The 22,863-nt window shown below is 37.0% G+C and overlaps 1 protein-coding gene across 5 annotated transcripts in view; it reads right to left on the bottom strand.

Moving 5' to 3' along the window:
* Nucleotides 1–22,863, bottom strand: part of TET1 (tet methylcytosine dioxygenase 1) — a 153,208-nt gene that overhangs the window by 25,138 nt on the left and 105,207 nt on the right. For all 5 annotated transcript variants that reach the window (XR_012477698.1, XM_074232405.1, XM_074232406.1 and 2 more), the window contains one exon: nt 8,843–9,051. Coding sequence is in view for 4 of the 5 variants with exons in the window: in XM_074232405.1 (XP_074088506.1) it covers nt 8,843–9,051 (209 nt within the window). In the remaining variant the exon portion in view is untranslated. The remainder of the gene's footprint in view (nt 1–8,842; nt 9,052–22,863) is intronic.

The raw sequence follows: 22,863 nt of genomic DNA, 5'->3' as shown, positions 1-22,863 counted from the left end.
AAAAAAGAAAAGAAAAGCATGAATGAAGTGAGCAGAACCAATAGAACATGGTACACATGAGATTATTCAATATGATGGATGCAACTTCTCTTAGCAGTAAAGTGATCAAAGACAAGTTCTGTTATAGAAAATGTCACCCATATGCAAAGAAAAAACTATGCAGTCTGAATGCAGAGCAAAGCATACTACATTCACCCCCTTTTTTTTTTAAGTTTTTGCAAGGCAATGGGGTTAAGCGGCTTGCCCAAGGCCAAACAATTAATTGTCTGAGGCCAGATTTGAACTCAGGTACTCCTGACTCCAAGGCCAGTGCTCTATTCACTGCGCCACCTAGCCACCTCGATATTTACTCTTAAAAAACTTCCCATGTTGCTTTCTTTCTTACATTTCTTCCCCCCATCCCCCACCCCCATCATTCTAATTCCTCTTTCACAGCATGGCTAATATAGAAACACGTAAAACATGAATGTACATGTACAACTATTACCAGAGTGTTTGCAACCTGGGGAAATGTGAGGGAAAATAAAAATTGTGGAATTTGATAAAGGATGAATGCAGTAAACTACTGCTGCATGAAATTGGAAAAAAAATATAATTTAGAATTTAAGGATAAAAAGAATGATATACAATTGGGCAAAATTTTTGGTTTATATGCAGGGTATATTCTGAATTAAAAATCTTGAATGCCTTCTGAGATTTCTTTGGAAAATTAGTCCTCATCTGGAAAAAGTCAGACATTCCTGAAGAAAAAAAAATCTGCTCATCTAAATGAGAAGGTTTCCATAGTGACTACTGATTATTTGTACATTCCACAGCAAAATTCTCAAGGAGGAAATGGAGAAACTTTAAGGATGTGCAGCCTTTAAATGGTGTATTCCCAATTGAAGGAGGAGATGGAGTGAAGTACTATTGTGAAATGTGAAAACAGCATTTGTAAGGATTAGAGTGATTTTCTTCTTGCCCCTAACATTGAAGAGACAAGATGATGCTGCTGAGAAAGGAGGAAAAGGAGTAGGAAAATTTGATTTGTTTTTGTAGCAAGTCTGGTAGTGGAGATTCTAGATGCTTGGAGGATGGCAAAGAGGATGACAGAATCTGTCTAATATAAGAAAAGCCAGGTGCTGGTTCTGAGAGGCTCATTTGTTTCAGAAACAATGAATGAAAACTTTGAAATCTTGACTTAAAAGAAATGTATGAACCTTCTCCATAACCCATGCTCTCAAATTGAAGAACCAAAAGATACTAGGGTCATAGAATGTAGAATTTAATGGGATTAGAGAAGACATTTCATTTACTGTGCTCACTTAACAGATGAGATTAAACAAAATATCAAAGCTCATGCATCCCAGTCAACATACAGATTTACGTCCTACTGCTTCTGAATCCAGTCTTCCTCCCTACATGTGGGTTTCTTACTGTGGACGCCAGAAAGGGGTCAATCTCTTCTATATATTTAGAGGCTTAATTCAACAAAATTAAGTTGAGCTAATTGAGAGTTCACATATTGATAGGATTACCTTGGTGGATTTAGTGCTGGAAGGAACTTTTAAAAAAGGGAGATTTCAGGGTGTTGCAAAACTTGGAGGAGAAAAAAATTGTATCCTGAATTTTGCTCATTTCTAACTGAAATTAGCATTTCCTTCAAAAAATAAAAAAATACAATCCTGTTATGTCTTATACTTTGTTTTTTCCTTAAGGACAGGATTTCTCTCTCCTCTCAGCACATTCAATATAGATCAATGTATAGCATGGAAATAATGTAAAGACTATCAGACTGCCTTCTGTGGGGGGTAGGGGTATTAGGGGAAAATCCGTAAAAATTAATAAATAAATAAAGGGAAAAAAATATGTGGCTTCTTAAAAGGTTATAGACTTTACCAAACTATAAAAGCCATCTAACAAAGACTTGTTTGCCCTAGAAAACCACAGTCAAATCCCCTAATTTTATAATGTAACTGATACCCAGATATAAAAAACCCTTTGGATAAAGTCATATACGTGTAATAAATTGAATCTGTGACCCTTTACTCTGAATCAATTGATTTGATTAACAGAAAAGTCAATGAAATTGGGTTATGATATGTAAGGTAAAATAAGTGAATGAAAATTGAATTGGAACTGAAGAGAAAAAATTTTTCAATGCACACAGGAACCGATGGAAAATCATTTTAAAAAGGGGTAATTATAAAACAAAGTGCTGGTGGATATAAAAACAAAAATATAACAGTCTGTTCTAAATGAATTCCTATCAGGATAGGGGGGAGATCACATACATGGTAGATGATAAGGGCAATGTTGCTTATGGCAGAATGATAAAGCAAGTGGAAATAAATATTTAGTGTGATTTTCGCTCATAAAACCATATTCATTCCTGATCATGAATTATGGGACAGTGTCAAGGACTTTGACAGTGGAAGCTTTCCTTTCTGGATCTTCAGTAGATGCAACAGGAACAGAGCAAAAGAGTGTTTGTGAACATCATTTCCACAAAGTTTGCTTCCCTGGATGATCACTATAGGTGAGATTCCAGGAAATGGATGGAAGCAGTTCCAATGGTGTGCAAAACATACTGTTCTAGACCTAATGGCAGCGATAATGGTGGGTCCCTTCTGTACAAGGTTCCCCTTCCTTGATGATGCCTATATGGGTCAGTCTGGAAGAAGTTTCACTAGTGGTAAGAAAGGATGATGCTTCCTTTTCTAAGGCTCTGGGTTCTATCATCAATAAATTTGAAGGGAAGCTGTAGTTCAGTTGGTGGCAGTGCCTTGCAAAGTCTAGTACTTGCTGCCTCCTGCCCTTTCTGGTTGTCATGCTTCTTTAGCCAGGGGGGCGGCTTGGGGGTGGCTAGGTGGCACAGTGGATAAAGCACTGGCCCTGTAGTACTGGGGTTCAAATCCACTCTCAGACACTTAATTACCTAGCTGTGTGGCCTTGGGCAAGCCACTTAACCCCATCTGCCTTGCAAAAACCTAAAAAATAAAAAATGAAAAAATGTCATTGGATACCGTAGCTATCAAACAACCGAAGAACAATTTTATTGAGCCTGGGAAAAAAAGTAACAAAACTCATCCTGAGCAACAAAAGGTCAAGAATATTGAAGGAAGCGGCCTAGCTGTACCAGATTTAAAATTATAAAGCAGCAGTCACCAAAATGCTGAAGTCTTATGTAATCATCAAATGTGATTAAGAAATAGAGTGATTGACCAATGGGTTAGAGTAGGTACAAAATAAAGAGTAGTAAATGACTATAATAATCTACTGTTCTAGGAAAAGAACAAAGGATTCAACAAAAACTGTTATGGGAAAATTGGAAAAAGAATGGCAAGAGAAAGGTAGAAACGCATGGCGTATACCAGCGTAAGGTGAACATTGGTCGGGATTTAGACAAAAAGAACAATACTACAGACCAAAAAAGAGAAAAATAAATACTCTTATTGGAGCTATGGATCCATTTATGACCACGGGGGCAGCTAGGTGATGCAGTGGATAAAGCACTGACCCTGGAGTCAGGAGTACCTGGGTTCAAATCCAGTCTCACACACTTAATAATTACCTAGCTGTGTGGCCTTGGGCAAGGCACTTAACCCCATTTGCCTTGCAAAAAAAAAAAAAAAAAAGAAATTTATGACCACAAAGATCATGAACTGAAAATGAATGACATTGACTAAATTAAATTAAAAACATTATATTGACTGTATTTAAACCAATGAAGTCAAGATTAGACCAAAACAGAAAAAAATGGGAATAGTTTTCAAAGCTAGACTTTCTAAGATTGGGCCATTCCCTAATTGATAAATGGTCAAAGGATATGAAGAGGGCAATAAAAATGTGCATTCCCTTTGATCCAGCAATACCAATACTAGGTCTATACCCCGAAGAGATTATTAAAAAATGTAAAAAACATCACTTGTACCAAAACATTCATAGCAGCCATTTGTGGTGGCAAAGAATTGGAAATTAAGTGAATGTCTTTCAATTGGGGAATGACTTAAAAAATTGTGATATATGTATGTCATGGAACACTGTTGTTCTATTAGAAACCAGGAAGGATGGGAATTTAGGGAAGTCTGGTGGGATGTGCATGAAATGCTGCTGAGCAAGATGAGCAGAATCAGAAGAACACTGTACACCCTAATAGTAACATGGGGGAGATGATCAACCTTGATGGACTTGCTCATTCTATCAGTGCAACAATCAGGGATAATTTGCATCTTTCTGCAATGGAGAATACAATCTATGCATAGAGGAAAGAATTGTGAAGTCTGTTTTTTGGGTTTTTTTTTTTTTAGGATTTTGCAAGGCAATGGGGTTAAGTGTCTTGCCCAAGGCTACACAGCTAGGTAATTATTAAGTGTCTGAGGTTAGATTTGAACCCAGGAACTCCTGACTTCAGGGCTGGTGCTCTATCCACTGCACCACCTCGCCACCCAAGAATTGTGAAGTTTGTACAAAGACCAAAGACCTTTAATTTAGGAAAAAACCATTATCTTATTATGTAATTTAGCTATTTCTTATACTTTATTTTTCTTCATTAAGGATATGATTGTTCTCTCATCACTGAGATTAATGTATTCCATGGAAACAATGTAAAGACAAACAGAATGCCTTCTGTGGGAGGAGGGAAGCAAGAATGGGCTGGTGCTCTGTCCATTGCACCACCTGGCCATACCTAGAATTATTATTTTATTTTTTTAATTTTAATTTTTTCTCTCCCCTTTACTTTATTGCTCAAGCAAATCTATATTTTTTGGGGGGAGGGGGTATTTTGTTTGCTGTTAAACAAGAATATTTTATCAATGTATAAAAAAAGATTATTTGTACAAAATGCGAATAAATATTAAATATAAAAAAAAGAACGAACAGGTAGTTTTCAGGCAAACAATTTAAAGGCAAAATTGGAGCTAAAAAAATTCTCCAAATCATAATTAAGGCACTATACCTCACATCTATCAGAAAGGCTATGATGACAAAAAAAGGAACATGATCAATGTTAGAGAGGATTTTGGAACATTGGAAAGTTAATGCACTGTTGGTGGAGATGTGTACTGCTCTGGCCATTTTCTAACGAGCAATCAGGAACTATGACCCAAGGAGTGATAAAAGTGATCATACCCTTTGACCCAGCAACAGCAAAATATGGTCTATATCCCAAAGAAATCATAAAAAATGGGTAAAGTATCACATGTTCAGCTCGTTTTGTACTGACAAAATTTGGAAATTGAGAGGATGCCCATCACTGGGGAATGGCAGAACAAGTTCTAGACTATGAATGTTATGGAGAACTATTGTTCTGAAGAAATCATGACTTTAAGAATCATGGCAAGAATTACATGAACTGATGAAAAATGAAGGAATCAGAACAACATTACACATTAACCAACAATATTGGAAAATGATCAACAATGATGGATGTAATTTCTCTCAGTAGTTCCAGAGATCAAGGACAACCCTGAGAGATGTGCTATGGACAATGCCTATGAATATTACGTTCACTTTCTTAAAACTTCTTTTATATTTTTTCCTTCTTTTCTCATGGTTTTTTCCTCTCCCCTTAGTCTTAATTCCTCTTTCACAACTTGACTAATATGTAATATTTTGAACATGACTGTACATGTTGAGGTTTGACAAGACTTTTCAGCAAAATGGGAAGGAGGAAGGGAAGGGAGGGTGTCAGAAAAATGTGGAACTCAGATTTGCAAATGGGTGAATGTTATGTAATTGAGAAAATAAGATAGAAAGCTCAATTTTTTTCACATGTGAAATCCCATATTGTTATGGAAAATAAATAGAGCGATCTTTAAGTAGAGCTCAAAATCAACATTAAAAACTTAAGGTCAGGAAAGTAGCTTCTATGGAAAACAATGAAGCGGCCAATGAAAAAGAATGGTCAGCAATGAATTAAAAACCACCCAAAATGCATCACTTCTTTTATTCTCACTGTTTTTTTATGACAAGTTACTTCCTTTTTTAATAAGAACAAAGCACTGTGGAGTATGAACTGGGAAATGACAATCTGGTCCAGTGAAGCCCATTTCAAAAAGTAAAGATGATTAAATGGTTATTAGGTGTCTGAGGCCAGCTTTGAACTCAGGTACTCCTGACTCCAGTGATGGTGCTATACCCACTGTGCCACCTAGCTACCCCCTAAACCATTTCTTTAAAATTGTGGAGAAAGAAATTTTAAGCAAGTTAGGAGCATAGAGTTGAAAGAAAAAAATAAGAAGAGTTAATTAGGTGCTTGAAATGAAAAGACTCCATCAGAAAACAAGAAGAGGATGAGCTAAAAAGGCCAATTGCTCTTAAAGAGTTTTCAAAAGAAAAGACTTAGGAAATTAGACCAAGTGAGGAAGAAGTAGGTTGGAGACAATGAAAATTGGAGCTGAGAAATCTGTGGCAAGAGTTGCCTTACTCTACTCAGGACCACTTAATTAATCCCTCATCCAGGCATCCATACACTCTTTGGGAGCAATTAGTATAAACATGCCCTAATAATTAAAGTCCTTTCCACTGCAATTAAGGGTAGCTGGAAGAGAACAGAATCTTTTACCTTTTCCCTGGGTATGGCAAGAGTATATTTTGCTGAGGACAGTATTTATGAAGACTGGTGTTCTTAGGATTTGTGATTTAATCAGTTCAAGAAGGTTCTCTTTGCCAACACAAAATATTTCCTTTACCCTTTCAACAAGGATTATGGCTGCTTGCTATTATATATAAAACCTAATTTGTTCTAAGGAGGAGTCTCTCCAAACATTGCCACACAATAGACACAAAGCTGGTCACTGGACCCATAAGCGAACCATTTCTCCCTTGGTATAACTTAGCAAAGCCTCTACACATCCAGGAAAGTCCATTGCCAAAGGAAGCGAACTATCAATCAGACTTTCATGGATGTGAGTCAAGAATAAAGTATGGGTGATTCGTAGGAGTTCTGAGGAGCCTTATCCTAATGATGACTCTGGTCCCTAAAATTTTGGTTTCCTCTCTAGGTTCTAGAGGGTCTCCAGGTGTAAGAGGTGACTCTAACATGAACTTATTAAGTACTCATTGGTTCCTTGAAGATGATGACTACTTAGAAAGCATTTAGTCAGTCTTAAAAGTATTTTCTTAGAAAAGGGTATTTACTAAGTTGGTACAGTAAGAAAAACTGTTACAAAACCTCCCAAATGTGTGAAATGTATACTGCAAGTGGACTCAAGCTTCGAGGCCATGTCTAGCAAAGGGTTAAATCACAGCTCATCTTTTCTTCCACTTAAACATGGTACAGTATCTTTGCTGGGCTCCTTAGAGCAGCACTGTAAGGTCAGTGGATACCAATAATACTTTCCACACTACTGTTTATTGATCGGGTCCCTCCTGGAGAACACTAATAAGATGAGCTTATTATCCTCTGAATCCTTTGAAACTAGAAAGTTCTTCTTCAGCAAAGAGGAGTGAGGAAGAGAGTTGGCCAAGCTCAGTTCTTTTTTTCTTCTCCACAGGCGATTTCTCCTCCAGAATAGATGACTCTAAGGCTACATGTTCCGATTTCAGAAATTCCTCTATCTCTCTTCTCAACCAACTTGTGAATTTTGAGATAATCTTTGAAAATGAGCCTAAGTTTCCAGCCTAATTTAAAGAGACTTCTAGTCTGGTGTCATTTTGCTTCATCCAATGACTTTCAAATACTTTCATATTGTCTTTTGATTAACTGAGAATTTTTTTTACCTGTTTAAGACCTCAGAGCTAACATGGGATGAGGTGGGTTTCAACTCAACCTTTACATATAAAAGTGCTACTGCCAAGATCAGATTTCAATTAGTTCTTCAAACTAGTGAATGCAATTTCAGTTTTAATACACTAAACTAACCCATAGGCTCCATCCACTGGCACCAAAGCAATATCATAAATGTAGCATCTTCCTGGTAACTTAGCAGTCAGGGTCAATGAAACTGAGTCAGATTATGATATGTATATTTAAAAACTGCACAGTATCTGTACTGCCCAATCACCCATTACTAGCAAGGTAAGAATGATGTCCTTCTGTGAAACTATAGCATTAACAATGATACAAGGCAATTCCAAAGGACTCATGATGAAAAATGCTATTCATCTCTAGGTAAGGAATAGATTGATAAAAATCTTTATTTTTCTGATTTTTGTGGTCTATGTTTTCTATCAAAACATGACTAATGTGGGAATATATTTTGCATGGCTTCAGATGTATTATCTATTTCACATTGCTTGAGTTCCCAATGAAGAGGGAGAAGGAGTAAACTCCAAATGTTTTTGAACTCAAAATATTTTAAAAAATGAATATTTAAAACTGTTTCTGTGAATAATTAGGGAAATTAGGTAAAAATAAAATATTAAATATTAAAAAGCAAACTAAATTACTGCTAGGTTTAAATCAAATAAAAATCATCTACGTGGCACTGCATACATACATAAATACATATAAATTTTAGTTTTGAAAAAAGAATATCACCTTCACAAAATGAAACAATATACTTTTAGTGTTGATTAAATCTCACAAGATTTGAAATATTCCTTATGTGTATCTAAAAGTCTCAACCCTACAAGAGTTTAAAAGGAACCTCAGAAAGAGTGGAAAAAAATGAAATTAAAGTCCCTCAGAAAAGAAGTGGGATATGGTTCAATGTTCTTAAATATCATTCTAATATGAAAAATGTTTTGCTTACATTACTGGAGAAAATCATCCCTAAAGAGCATATTTCTTTAAATTAATTATCAGAACACCCACTGGAATAGCAATCAATATCCTGCAGACAGCTATCATTTCACTTTGAAAAAGGTGCGCAGGTTGCTCAGGAAGTTACACAAACCCTGACCACATTCCACTTACTCTTCATTAAGTGCACAACGGCGGGTGGTGGGGCAGCCATACTTGTTGAGACTCTGGGTCAGTTCTTGATATAATGTGTCAGCCAGAAGATGAGGAATTCCCTCCCATGCCAAGATGAGGATGACAATGACAGCTGTCTGGCAGTGGTGGCCTGCCCGCTGACGAACAAGGCAGAGGAGTTTTTCTTCATCACTGCTTCTTCGTATTACCTGCAAAAACCATTTACATTCAACTTTGAATTTAGGAAGGAAAAAACTGATCAGAATACAGAGAAATGTTTTTATAGGAATTTAATAGGAGTGATGCTATTCTTTTAAAAATTACCCTTTCTCTTAAGAATGTGAAGCTAGTTCTTCAAAGTACTTACTAATTTTTTAACTTGTAATTTGGACATTTTGCAGATCCTCCTCAACAAATATTCCATCCAGGATTCCAATTCCTTCAGCAACTTCTCCTAAAAGGCCATGGGGCTTATACCAAGAAAAAAGTTTCTAAATGTACACTAGGGGTGAATATTGACTTGCAATTTTATTTTTACGTTTTTGCAAGGCAATGGAGTTTAGTGGCTTGCCCAAGGCCACACAGCTAGGTAATTATTAAGTGTCTGAGGCTGGATTTGAATTCAGGTACTCCTGACTCCAGGGCCAGTGCTCTATCCACTATGCCACCTAGCCTCCCCTGATTTACATTTCTTAGGATTCATTGTGGACATTTTGACAATGAGCAGCAGAAAATGGTCCATAATTAAGATCATAAGTAGAAGAGTCTCAAAGGAAATGCAAAAATTCACATAATATGCAAATCATTAAAAATCTCAGTCAACTGAGTCAACACACCAAACATCAAACTACTGATATTATCCAGCAATCTACATCCCAATGATATGCTCTGTCTTTGTTGGAATTGGCCACTCTAATCAGCAAAAATTTCCCATAACTAGCATTCCAATTTTAAACTCCAGTTGTAATTGTCATTCCATTAGAGGTACATTTTCCTGTAGAACATCCATACGGAGTTCTACTCTCATAGCATCAACTTTAGTGCTATTCCTATCATTTTCTAAGGAATCTTAGTGACTTCTCCAATTATTTTTTGTTGCTTTTTACAGTGATCATACATGTGTACAAAGAGCTCAATGGAAGATCAGTGTTGGCACATTTATTGGAGTTCGTTTATGATTCAAAGAAAACATATCAATATATGATGAGAACAATGATGCACTTTCCATTTTAAAATGGATTCTTTAAGAACACAACCAGCCACCTCCACAGAATAAACCATAAGACTAGCTGTTTAGAGTGGGAAAAATGGCAAGCATGAGGCCATCAATTCTAATATTCAGGCACCGATATATGCACATGAATGGAAGATAGTCCTAGGGGATCATTGCTGAACATCTAGGTAACATTACAAGTCAACAGAGCTTACTACCCAATAATATTCCATGTTACTCTCCATCATAGTCTTTCACCCATTCCTCAATCTCTCTACTATGTTAACAGCCTGGTATGATAACTATGGTGCTAGACTTAAAGCTCAAAGATCTGGATTTGAATACTGCTTCAAACATTTGTGACCTTGAACCAATCACTTGACCTCCCACAGACTCAGTTTCCTCTTTTAGAAAAACAGACTAATATAAATATATGCTTGAGGGGTGTCTAAGTGGCACAGTGGATAGAGCACTGGTCCTGGAGTCAGGAGTACCTGAGTTCAAATCCAGTCTTAGACACTTAATAATTACCTAGCTGTGTGGCCTTGGGCAAGCCACTTAACCCCATTGCCTTGCAAAAACCTAAAAAACAAAACAAAACAAAACAAAACAAAACAAAACAAAACTATAGGGAAGTAATCCCCAAGAAGGACCATTCAGTACAGCAGCCCTCATCCTCTCAACAGTCACAACAATCAAAGGCACAGAAGAGCTTTATCAAATGACTCAATATTACAGATATCATTAGAAAATGTTAGAAATTTTTTTTTCAGTGGAAATTACATAAAATGTACATTACTATCTTCTTTGTCATTGAACTTTAAGGACACTGAGTCTTATTATCTTGATTTTAAGTTGAAACTTCCATTTGTACTATCTTGCCTTATTGGGATTGAGTTTCAAGAGAATAAAGATTGATTTGTTTTTATTTTTGTCTGAAGATTTTTTCCATGGGCTTTTCACAATCTGGAACCCCAACAGACACAATTTTAAAAATAAATGAAATAAAGAGTTTGATGAAATTTGACTAAATGAACATTCTTGGGTAAAGCTCTAAAATCCTAGAGGACAAAGATCTGGTACTAATGAAATGTCTATATAGACATTCTGGCCAGCCCAAATCACCAGATTCAAAACCATACACCAACTTCCACATCCCAAAGGTATGTTTATGGAAGAACATCTAGTCAATTATACTACAGTGACAATGAAAAGAAAAAAGAAATAAAGCTTAAGTTCCCTGAAAGGAATTTAGTCCAGAGATTAAGAACAACTTTTCTTCAGGGAAAATTGTTAAGTACTAAAGCTTAGGTTGAGACATTCTCTCCTCAATAAATTTCAGTAGCTCCTTATAAACATTTTTTTTAAGTTTTTGCAAGGCAATGGGTTTAAGTGGCTTGCCCAAGGCCACACAGGTAGGTAATTATTAAGTGTCTGAGGTCAGATTTGAACCCAGGTACTCCTGACACCAGGGCTGGTGCTTTTATCCACTGTGCCACCTAGCTGCCCCTCCTTATAAACTTTTAAGATTAAACATAAACTCCTTGGTTAGTATTTAGAGCCATTCACAACCTAGTTCCTCTTTGCATGAGCTATACTCCAATTCATTTCTTTAAGAAAAACTGGTGCAGTTTCTGGATAAGTCCAAAGCACAACATTACCATTTGAACACAGAAATAAGGACAGAATGTTTATTGAATACCTACTATGCCCCTGGTATTACACTATCAGTAATATGCTTCAATACTTCATGGATCAATGATTTCACTTGGGGGTAAACTATGTACTTTCATTTGATCCTCCCAACAACTCTAAGAGGGAGGTGGTGTTGTGATGCTATTTTTATAGGTGAGGAAACAAAGAGAAACAGATGTTAGCTGACTTGTAGCAAATCTAGTAAAGGTCTTAAGCTACATTTAAACTGAACTCTTCTTGACTCCAGGTCTAGCACTCTATTCACTCACTGTGAAATCAGTAGATAGTTTGAGGAGGAGTTGTGGTTTTTCCGACCCAAAAATTAGTACCAGTTAAGCAACCCATTGGTGATGAATCTAGATTAGTTCTCAAGTAACAGTCTCATCCTTTCTCAACATTTCTATACATCAAACTTTGCCAGATCAACAGGATCGATCAACACTCAAATGCCCTTCAAAACCCAGAATCATGCACATACCACTAAAAGTCACTGTAACAGGTCTGGATAAAAGACGTAGATAGAAGTCTAATAGACTCCTTACATTTATCAATTTCAGAATGAGAAAAACAAAACAAGCAAAAGAAGACGAGAGGTCTACTACTTTTCAACTGCATTCTGGCCTTTTTTACACAAGCATTGCTTTCTCCTTCGCTCCACAGATGAAGTAAGAACTACTTTTGTAACCACACACATTAAAAAAAAAATTGATGGGGGCGGAGCCAAGATAGTGACAAGAGCGGATTGTGTCTTAGGCGCTCTCTCATAAATCTTCAAAACTAAGGATTTTAAATTTTCGAGAGATAGAAGCCACAGAGGGACCCAGTGAGGCAATTCTCCTACTCCAGGTAACCTGGAAAAGAGCAGAAAGGCTCTGCTCCCCAGGGTTGGAGGAGTGGCCCACCAGATGGAAAAAGAGATAAGAAAACTCTCTGGGGAAAACAAATCCTTCAGAGAAAGAATACAACTCAGAGAGACTGATGAATTTATGAGAAATCAGGACTTATTACTTCAAAACCAAAAAAATGAAAAATTAGAAGAAAATGTGAAACATCTCACTGAAAAAACAACTGATATGGAAAACAGATTTAGGAAAGATAATTTAAAAGTTATTGGAATACCTTGACATCATTTTCAAAGAATTACTACAGGAAAATTGCCCTGATATTTTAAAAGCAGACGGCAAAATAGAAATGGAGAGAATCCACTGCCCCCCCCAAGAAAGAGATCCCAAAAAACCAACCTCTAGGAATATTATAGCCAAGTTCCAGAACACCCAAGTCTCCCTTCCCTGTTGTTCATTGAAAAAGAAAGAAAACATACAAAAACTTATCAAATACAAGGGACATACAGCCCAACTGCTAGGTCATGGGAACAAGATAATGGACTACATATTACCCCTAAGTGACATAACCATGCAAACATCTGCACAATAGAAATTATGCATCAAAAATAAAGTAGTTTCAACTGTGTCCATGGTCTGGGAAACTCAGAATCCAACCCCGCCACCCCCACAAAAACCTGAGTACTCAAATTTCTTGAACTCATCTTACTCATCACCCTTCAACTACGTCCCACACTACTGCCAGTAATTCTGCCCTAACAATCGCAAGGACACTCCATATAGACTGAAAATAAAACACACCTGTACATCTTATTCCTCTCTCCTTTCCAAGGAGAACCCAGCTCCAAGCTGTGTAAATTTTCCTAGGCTATAACAACTGGCCTGACCAGGAGCAGAAACGTGCTAGGATGTACAACCCAGAAATACCAGTGCTGCAGAACTCTTTACTGGCAGTGAGGATGGGGTCGTTGTGAAATAAGCTCTGTCCTGATGGCACCAGATGGTAGAATTGAGAAACAGAGGAAGAGGGAGAGGTTACCAGGACAGGAAACATGTGACGGTCTTTGCAACAATTGACCAAGGTTTGAAGGAAAGAAATACAAAAGTCACTTGGGGGAGACTAAGGATGGTGAACCACTAATTCCCCAGTATGAGAGAAGCCAGAGATGCTTTCAGATCCAGCCCTTAAGGAAACCAAAATGAGAGGGGGGAGAGAGTCAGGAAGTGAATGATAAGGAAAATAAAATAGGTAGGGGAAAATATTAAAAGTACCAAAGATTGCGGGTATTTTAGATATTTATAAACAAAAACAAAAGAAATGAAAGTGAGACAGCCAGCCCTTAAAAAGACAGAGGGATTTGAAATTTGAAAATTATGGGAATTGAGGACAGGAATGAAACCACAGTGCTCTATTTCTAAATGACTAAAAAGAGAAATGGGAATTATTAGAACAGAATATATGTACTGAATAGCAAAAATAAGAAACAGAATTGAAAAATTTGAGTCTGCAATAAAAAGAAAAAAAGAATAGATATATAATGAAAATTCAAGACCCAGAAGGCAACCTAGAAGAGAATCAAAAATAATTAAAAGAAAGTCTCACCATGCAAATAAAATATATTGAAGATATAATCAATAGAGACAATAAATTAACCAGGCAATTTAAGGGGTCATGAGCATAGAATTAGGGTCTAGAGTAAACAGCAGAGAAGATGAAGAGAGTGAAGTTCTTTTTAATAAGGTACAGAAAAATGAAATTTTAAAAACTAATGAACACAACTACATCAAGTGGGAAAAAGGAAGAGAAATATACTTGACTAAGGAAAGAAAGATATAATCAAATAAAATTTATATCCAGAAATTGAACTAAGGAGAAGATGAGAGCAAGAGAGCCAAAGGGAACAAAGTATTATAGTATTATAAAAATAAACTATACTATAGGAAAATAATATTGTGCTTACAGTAAAAGGGGAGATCATAACATGAAAAAAATCCAAAGGCAAATGGAGGAAAATACAAACTTTAATAACTTGAAATGTGAATTGAATAAATTCAATAATATGAAAATCAGCAACAATATATAAGAAAACATAATCCTTTTATCTGTTGCTTTCAAGAAACACATTTATTTTTATGATAACAAGCAATTTGGTTTTCTTCTTTCTTTTTTAAAATCAAATTGACCAGATGTTTATCAATTTTATTGTTTTTTTCCCATAAAACCAGCTCTTGGTTTTATTTATTAGTTCAATAGTTTTCGTGCTTTTGATTTTATTAATTTTTAGAATTTCTAATTTGGTATTTAATTGGGGGTTTTTAATTTGTTCTTTCTCTAATTTTTTTAGCTGCATATTTAGTTTATTGATTTCCTTCTTCCTCTAATTTATTCATGTGAGCATTTAAAGATATAATATATCCCCTGACAGCTGCCTTGAGTGTATCCAATAGGTTTTAGTATGCTGTTTCATTATTGCCATTATCTAGGATGAAATAATTAATTCTTTATATCATATGTTGCTTGATCCACTCATTCTTTAAAATGAGGTTATTTAGTTTTCAATCAGTTCTGGGGCTGTATCTCAGTGGCCTAGTATTGCATAGGATTTTTATTGCATTGTGATCTGATAAAGATGTATTCACTGTTTCTACCTTTCTGCAATTGATCCTTACGTTTTTATGCCCTAGTGCATTTGCAATTTTTTGTTAAGTGCCATGTACTGCAGGGAAAAAACTATGTTCCTTTCTATCCCTATTCAGTTTCCTCAATAGGTTTATCAAGTCTAGTTTTTCTAACAATCTATTTACCTCCTTAACTTCCTTCTTGTTTATTTTATGTTTAGATTTATCTAAATCTAAGAGCAGGAGCTTGAAGTCTCCCACTAGAAGAGTTTTACTGTCTATGTCTTCCTGTAGCTCTTTCAACTTCTCTTAGAATTTGGAAGCTGTACCACTGACTGCATACATATTTGGTATTGAAATTACTTTATTATCTATGGTATCGTTTAGGAGGATAATAGTTTTCTTCCTTTTCTATTTTTAAGGCTATCTATTTTTGCAGCTGCTTTGTCTGAGATGAGGATTGCTACTTGGGAGTTTTTTTTACTTCATCTGAAGTAAAATATATTTTGCCCCAACCTTTTACCTTTACTCTATATGTACCTCTCGGCTTTAGATGAACTGAGTCAAATTTTCAAAAAAAGACAAGTCATTACCCAAATGACAAATGGTCAAAGGATATGCAAAGGCAATATACAGCTGAGGAAATCAAAGCAATTCATGAAAAATTGCTCCAAATCATTATTTATTAGAGAAATTCAAATTAAAGCATCTCTGAGATACCACCTCACAGCTCTCAGACTGGCCAATATGACCAGAAAGAAAAATGATCAATGTTGGAAGGGATGTGGGTGATCTGGAACACTAATATATTGTTGGTGGAACTGTGAACTCATCCAGCCTTTATGGAAAGCAATTTGGAATTATGCCCAAAGGGCAAAAGAATAGGGGAAGAAGGAACTGATAAAAGGGAGGGCAAAAGGAAAAGTAAAGGAAAAGTTGTCATGGTGTCACCTCCTCAATGTTTTCTTTGAAAACAAGACAAAGCCTCGTCATTATCATTAACTGGACCTATTTCTCCATCAGGGCCAGACCTATCCAGCTGGTGGATAGATCACTATATGGCCTCAGACCTTACTATCTGCATAACTCTGGGGAAGTCACTTAACCCTGTTTGCCTCAGTTTCTCCCTCTGTAAAATGAATTGAAGAACAAAATGGTAAACCACCAAGAAAACTGCAAATAGAATCAATGAAGAATTGGGACTTGAGGGAAAAATGACTAGACACCAACATTGCTCCAGATATAATAGAACTTTTAGATCTTGTGCATTTGATCATATTGTGAGATAATACTGCTTTGTCTGAATGGCATAGAACATGTATTAATTGCTGAAATTAAAAACATTTTCAATTTGAACAGAAAACGTATTTACAAGACAAGGAAATCCTTAATCTCTTGGTGAAAGGAAAGTTTTTCACAGTTCACTAAAAGTATTGAGCACTCAAATATAATATACACTGTTGGCAGGCATCTGAGCAAAGGAAGGAAGGAAATAAGTATTTATTAAACACCTACTATGCCAAGTACTTTACACATATTCTTTTATTTGATCCACACAACTACCTGTGATTCCATCATTTCTAACTCATAGTATTAGGCCCCCTCCCACCTTGAGAGAGGTGTACCTTTTTATTAAAATGTCTTAATAAAAAAATCATTTTAAGCACTCTGGACTAAGTGTTTATGAGCCATTTATACAATTTGGGTGCTCCTTCTGGGATACTATAATGTAATTCTCTTTTACTGGAATTTGTCCTGAATAAAACAAGAAAATAATAGTGCAAATGATTTGATTTCAAGCCCACTTGCTTGGTCTTCTCTGCTAGGGAGATTCCTGGGAAGATTGGCCCCATCTTGGAGCTGACCATGGTTAAAATGTCTAGGGATGGGGCAGCTAGGTGGCCCAGTGGATAAAGCACTGGCCCTGGAGTCAGGGGTACCTGGGATCAAATCCAGTCTCAGACACTTAATAATTACCTAGCTGAGTGGCCTTGGGCAAGCCACTTAACCCCATTTGCCTTGCAAAAACCTAAAAAAAAAAGTCTACAGATAAGCACCCTGGTAAGGATCAATCTCCAGGGTGCTGGTGGCCAGAGCTACCCTGGCTGACTGAGAAGTCCTCCAGGCAGATGTTCTATCCCAGTGGAGAGGCTAAAAGAATATAGGAAGCCCAAAGGGGAGGAGGATTTGAGTGTTCCTCTCTAGGAATTTCCCAAAAATTTTAAAGAGCATCAAGGGGAAGATTGCCAGTGGACATGGGTGTCAAGGGAGCATCATGGCCTGGTAGCTAGAAGCCAAGGAAGCTGGAAGGGAGCCTATTAGATCCAGGCTGCTATGAGTGAGTTTGAATGTTCCCTCAGTTTCTTTGTGTGTGTTTGTGTGTGTTTGTGTGTGTGTGTGTGTGTGTGTGTGTGTGTGTGTGTGTGTTTGTTCTATGTCCTGTCTTGTGAAGGTATTTCTGAGTCTGGGGAACCTTCCTAAGTTTTGAATTGGACAAAGAGCTGGACAAAGGAGTTTATGAAAGTGGGGGAGGAGGAAGTAAATCTGCAGCATCTCTCTACCTCACTGAGCCAGTGGTACCTGTGCTGGTTGGGAGTTAAAGAGAGAAAGGGAAGGCGGACTGTGATTTGGGGAGAGAGAAGGAACTTTTTTTAAAAGCATTTTTGCAAGGAAAATGGTGTTAAGTGGCTTGCCCAAGGCCACACAGCTAGGTAATTATTAAGTGTCTGAGACCCGATTTGAACCCAGGTACTCCTGACTCCAGGGCCAGTGCTCTATCCACTGTGTCATCTAGCCAACCCAAGAAAGAACTTTTAAGGGAAAGATTGACAAGTCATATGAGGGACCCCATGGATTCTTGATGACTTGGGGGAAGGGGGTGGGGGGTTTGATAAATAGTAGTCTTGATCCCATCAGGCATATTGTTAAGACTATAACTATAACTGATTTCAGCTGAGGTGTGAGATGTGATCGGGAAAGGAAGAAAATATAAAAATCAGGGATTGGAGACACGTTCATTGAAAGGAAACCATGAGTTTAAAATTAACCCTCTGGGGCGGCTAGGTGGCATAGTGGGTAAAGCACCGGCCCTAGAGTCAGGAGTACCTGGGTTCAAATCCACTTAACCCTATTGCCTTGCAAAAACCTAAAAAAAAAAAAGAAAGAAAGGAAACCATGGGGTTTTTTTTTTGCAAGGCAATGGGGTTAAGTGATTTGTCCAAGGTCATGTAGATAGGTAATTATTAAATGTCTCAGATCCTCCTGACTCCAGGGCAGTTCTCTATCCACTGTGCCACCTAGCTGACACCAGAAAACATGTTTATGAATGTATCTGTTCTGGCATTGTGCCCCAAAAGTGCTAACTTACTCCATTTTTGAGGTTGACCCCTTTCTAAACTAGAGTTTAAGAATCACTCTGGGGATTTTTAAAGTAGATTATAAGTATTGTTACATTCTGACAGAATTTATACAGAATGGGAGGAATTAAATAATCTAGATTGCTAAAGTGCTTCAGAACTTTAAACTCTTGTAACACTTTGAGTTAAAGGAAAGTGGTATTGTGTTACTAAGAAGAAGAATACATAATTATGTTATCATATGAGATAGCTGGATTGCTCTATGAAGATGAGCAGGGAAAGAAAACTGTATGGGGACCAATGTATCAACTAGATTGTGAACCGAGCCAATGACTGTCATTAAGGGGCAGGAACAAAGCCTATAATATAGCATAAAAGCAATTCTGAGATTCCTTCCTTGCCCCTCTCCCACCTTGAGAGAGGTGTGCCTTTTGTTAAGCTGTCTTAATAAAAAAAAAATGTAATTGCTCCAGACTAAGTATTCAGGAGCCATTTATGGTCCTATCTTCAGCTGGAAAGAAGAATTTTAAACAGTCCAGGACAACCTGACTTAAAAAATTAAAAAATCATCTGTACAGTCAGTTGAACTTGAAGAATATTTGGTCCATTGGAAGTAGGGATGGGGGAATAGTTGTCTGTTTTTGAATTTTTTTTGCCAATGCAGTTTTTTTTGCAAGGCAATGGGGTTAAGTGACTTGCCCAAGGCCACACAGCTAGGTAATTATTAAGTGTCTGAGACCAAATTTGAACCCAGGTACTCCTGACTCCAGGGCCAGTGCCTTATCCACTGCGCCACCTAGCCACCCTGCCAATGCAGTTCTTAACAATTTTCAGGGATAAAAGAAAAACTGACACAACACACACACACACACACACACACAATGACTTGTAAGATTGTTTTACAAGAGCATCATATTTACATGTCCTTTTTGTCATTATTCTTAAGTCAATTGTAAGGGGTGGCTAGGTGGCCAGAGCAACAACCCTGGAGTCAGGAGTATCTGAGTTCAAATCTGGTCTCAGACACTTAATAATTGCTTAGATGTGTGGCCTTGGGCAAGCCACTTAACCCCACTTGCCTTACCAAAAAAAAAAAAAACCTAAAAAAAGTGTCAATTATATAAGTAAATTTGTCTCAATATGCATATGTATGGAAAAATGGTACTTTTTCATGCAAAGTCTAATCTTGTTGCATTCTTAAAGATGCCGCCACTCTCTGCCCTGACTCTCTACAACTCATCATTCAACTGAAAGCAATGATCTCCTAATTGTGAACTGTGTCCTGGTCTCTTATCCTTTACAAAACTCAAGGTCCTTTGCTGAAGCCTTGTCCAGACCATGCCCTGTAATCAGAGGTATTACACAGAATTTTGTCCTGGACCCTCTACTTTTCTTCCTCTAGACTTATTGCTTGACTTAGTGATCTCATCAGCTACCAATTACAATGTCAATGTCAATGATTTTTAAAGGTACTTATGCATCACCTCTAACCTCTCTGCTGACCTCTAATTTCCCATTTGAAACATCCTATCAGACATCTCAAACTGGATATACAGTAAACATCATAAACTCAATAAGTCCAAATTACAGAACTCATTATCTTCCCCCAAACCTTTTGCTATTACTGTGGATGGCTCACTAGGAATCATCCCTAATTCCTAACTTTCTCTCACCTCTCACATCCAATCAGTTGTCAAGACCTGAAACATCTCTTGAAGGTAACCCCTTTTATCTTCTGATACTGCCCCCATTCTAGTGAAGGCTTTTGTTACTTCACACCTGGATGGCTTCCTTTCTCATGTCTCTTCTCACTCCATTCCATCAACTATTCTTCCAGCAAAGATATTTTTCTACATTTCACATCTTATCACATCACTCCGAAAATTCTAGAGATTCCCATTTACCTTCAGGATCAAATACAAAAACCTGTTTGGCATTCAAAACTTATAATTAACCTGTCCTCTCCTACCTTTCCAATTTTCTTACACTTCCTCAATTCCTTAATCTTCATTCTTGTCCTCTTGATTCTTCTGGCAAGAAACACCATCTGGGCATTCTTTCTGAAAACTGTAATGTTCACTCTTTTTATCTCTACCTCCCGAATTCCATTAAGTTCCAACCAAACTCCCACATTCTCCAGGAAGACTTTTACAATACTTAATAGTAGCGCCTTTCTTCTTTTAATGTGGCTTATTGTAGATATTTATTTCGTGACTTCCCCATTATAGCGTGAACTCTAGGTCAGGGACCAAGTTTTTATTGGTATATAGCAAGGTGAATGATGCTTCCTGGGTACTTAATTTTTATTGAACCTTTATTGACTGACAGACTTTAATGGCTGAGTCATATCCAAACTCTCATGAAAGGATGACATGTCAGCTAGTTCAACAGCTTCATTTAATAGAGGAGGAACCCTTAGGTACAGCACTAAGTTACTTGACCAAATGGTTAAGTGATGTGTCCAAAGTCACACTCATGGTTAACATCAGATATGTGATCTATACACAGAACACCTGATTTCTAGCAGTGTTCTTTCCATTGTAGCAAATCTCTGTGATCCTTTTCCAGTCTAAAATTCTGTCTTCAAATTCTGTGTCCTCCTAGACAAAATATACCATGTTTTTCCCATAAAAGTTGGGGTCAATAAGAGTCCAGGCATTATTAAGACTATATTTATTTTATTTGATTTGTTTAGGTGAAGCAAATGAGGATAAGCGACTAGCCCAGTGTCACAGTGAGTAAAGATTTGAACACATATCTTCCAGATTCCAAGAATCTATACACTACACCAGCTAGCTGTCCCTCAAGACTATTTTTAAATGTAATTAGCTCCCAGAGAAGCATCCAATCTAGCAATAAAGGAGACCAAAGGGAAGGAACAGGCTGCAAGGTATAAGATCACATTTTCCCACTCCAAATTCAGGGCAGTTTGTATGTATGAACAATATATAGATTCTTCTCTTCCCTTCATTCAGAAGATTAGTGTAAGATACATCTTTACCCACTAATATCCCTCAAATAATCAAGTAATGAACTGTCTTGACATTTCTTAGATAAAGAAATAAAGGAAAACAAAAGACATGGGAAAAGTTGTAATGAAGGGCGGCTAGGTGGCGCAGTGGATAAAGCACTGGCCCTGGAGTCAGGAGTACCTGGGTTCAAATCCGATCTCAGACACTTAATCATTACCTAACTGTGTGGCCTTGGGCAAGCCACTTAACCCCATTTGCCTTGCAAAAAGCTAAAAAAAAAAGTTGCAATGAAAAAATTATCTTCAAGATGGTAAAAATGTGGTAAGTGACAGAGTAAAACAGGACAAAGTCCTTGTAAAGGTTTCCAGATCAATATTGATTAGATTTTTTTATTCAAATTGAAATCTGGGAAGTAAGCTTCAAGTTCATTGGAAAAAATTCTCCATAATGGGATTATGTTTGTTTTAAAAATGTTTCCTTCTATTTGCTACAGTGGACAATATATGGATAATGGCAGGCTTAGATTAATCAATAAATCCAGCCAGATTTTACCTGCTATAATAAAACATAGATCTATTCATTTGCAACTCAAAAATTTCATGCAACTTATCTGAGTTAATGAGAGTCTCTTTACCAAATCATCTCCTTGCCTAGTTTTTCTATCTACTTCTCAAACATCAACCCCTTTGCAATGAATCTGATAAAAGGTTAGATACAAGTTCCTGAGATGAGTTATTAACATAAATAGACTCTTTCTCCATTGCAAGAAAGAAATCTAAGCTAGGCTTTAGATGAGAGGTTCACTATGCCCATCTCTATCAGAGTCTGGGCTTCAAGGACAGAGGGCAGACCATTCCCCTGCATCAATGGATAGATTGGTTTTTACTTTCTGGTATAGCCAGCATTTTCATGTCAAAACAAAAGCAGGGTCAAATTCAGGAAAAGGAATTGCATTCTTAGGAGAGGGCTGACTTCTCAAAGAAATTCTTTATTTCATTATGCACAAAGAGCAATAAAAATGTGCATACCCATTGATCAGCAATACCCCTACTGGGTCTATACCATGAAGAGATCATGAAAAAGAGTAAAAAACATCCTTGTACACAAATATTCCTAGCAGCCCTGTATGTGGTGCCAAAAAATTGGAAATTGAGTGAATGTACATCAATTGGGGAATGGCTGAACAAATTGTGGTATATGTACCTTATGGAAAACTATTATTCTATTAGAAATCAGGAGGGATGGGAATTCAGAGAAGCATAGAAGGATTTGAATGAAATGATGCTGAGTGAGATGAACATAGTGCAACATAATAGCAACATGG

This window comes from Macrotis lagotis, chromosome 4, assembly GCF_037893015.1.
Source record: "Macrotis lagotis isolate mMagLag1 chromosome 4, bilby.v1.9.chrom.fasta, whole genome shotgun sequence".
Classification (NCBI taxonomy): Eukaryota; Metazoa; Chordata; class Mammalia; order Peramelemorphia; family Peramelidae; genus Macrotis; species Macrotis lagotis.
This window is presented reverse-complemented; position numbering and strand designations above follow the sequence as displayed.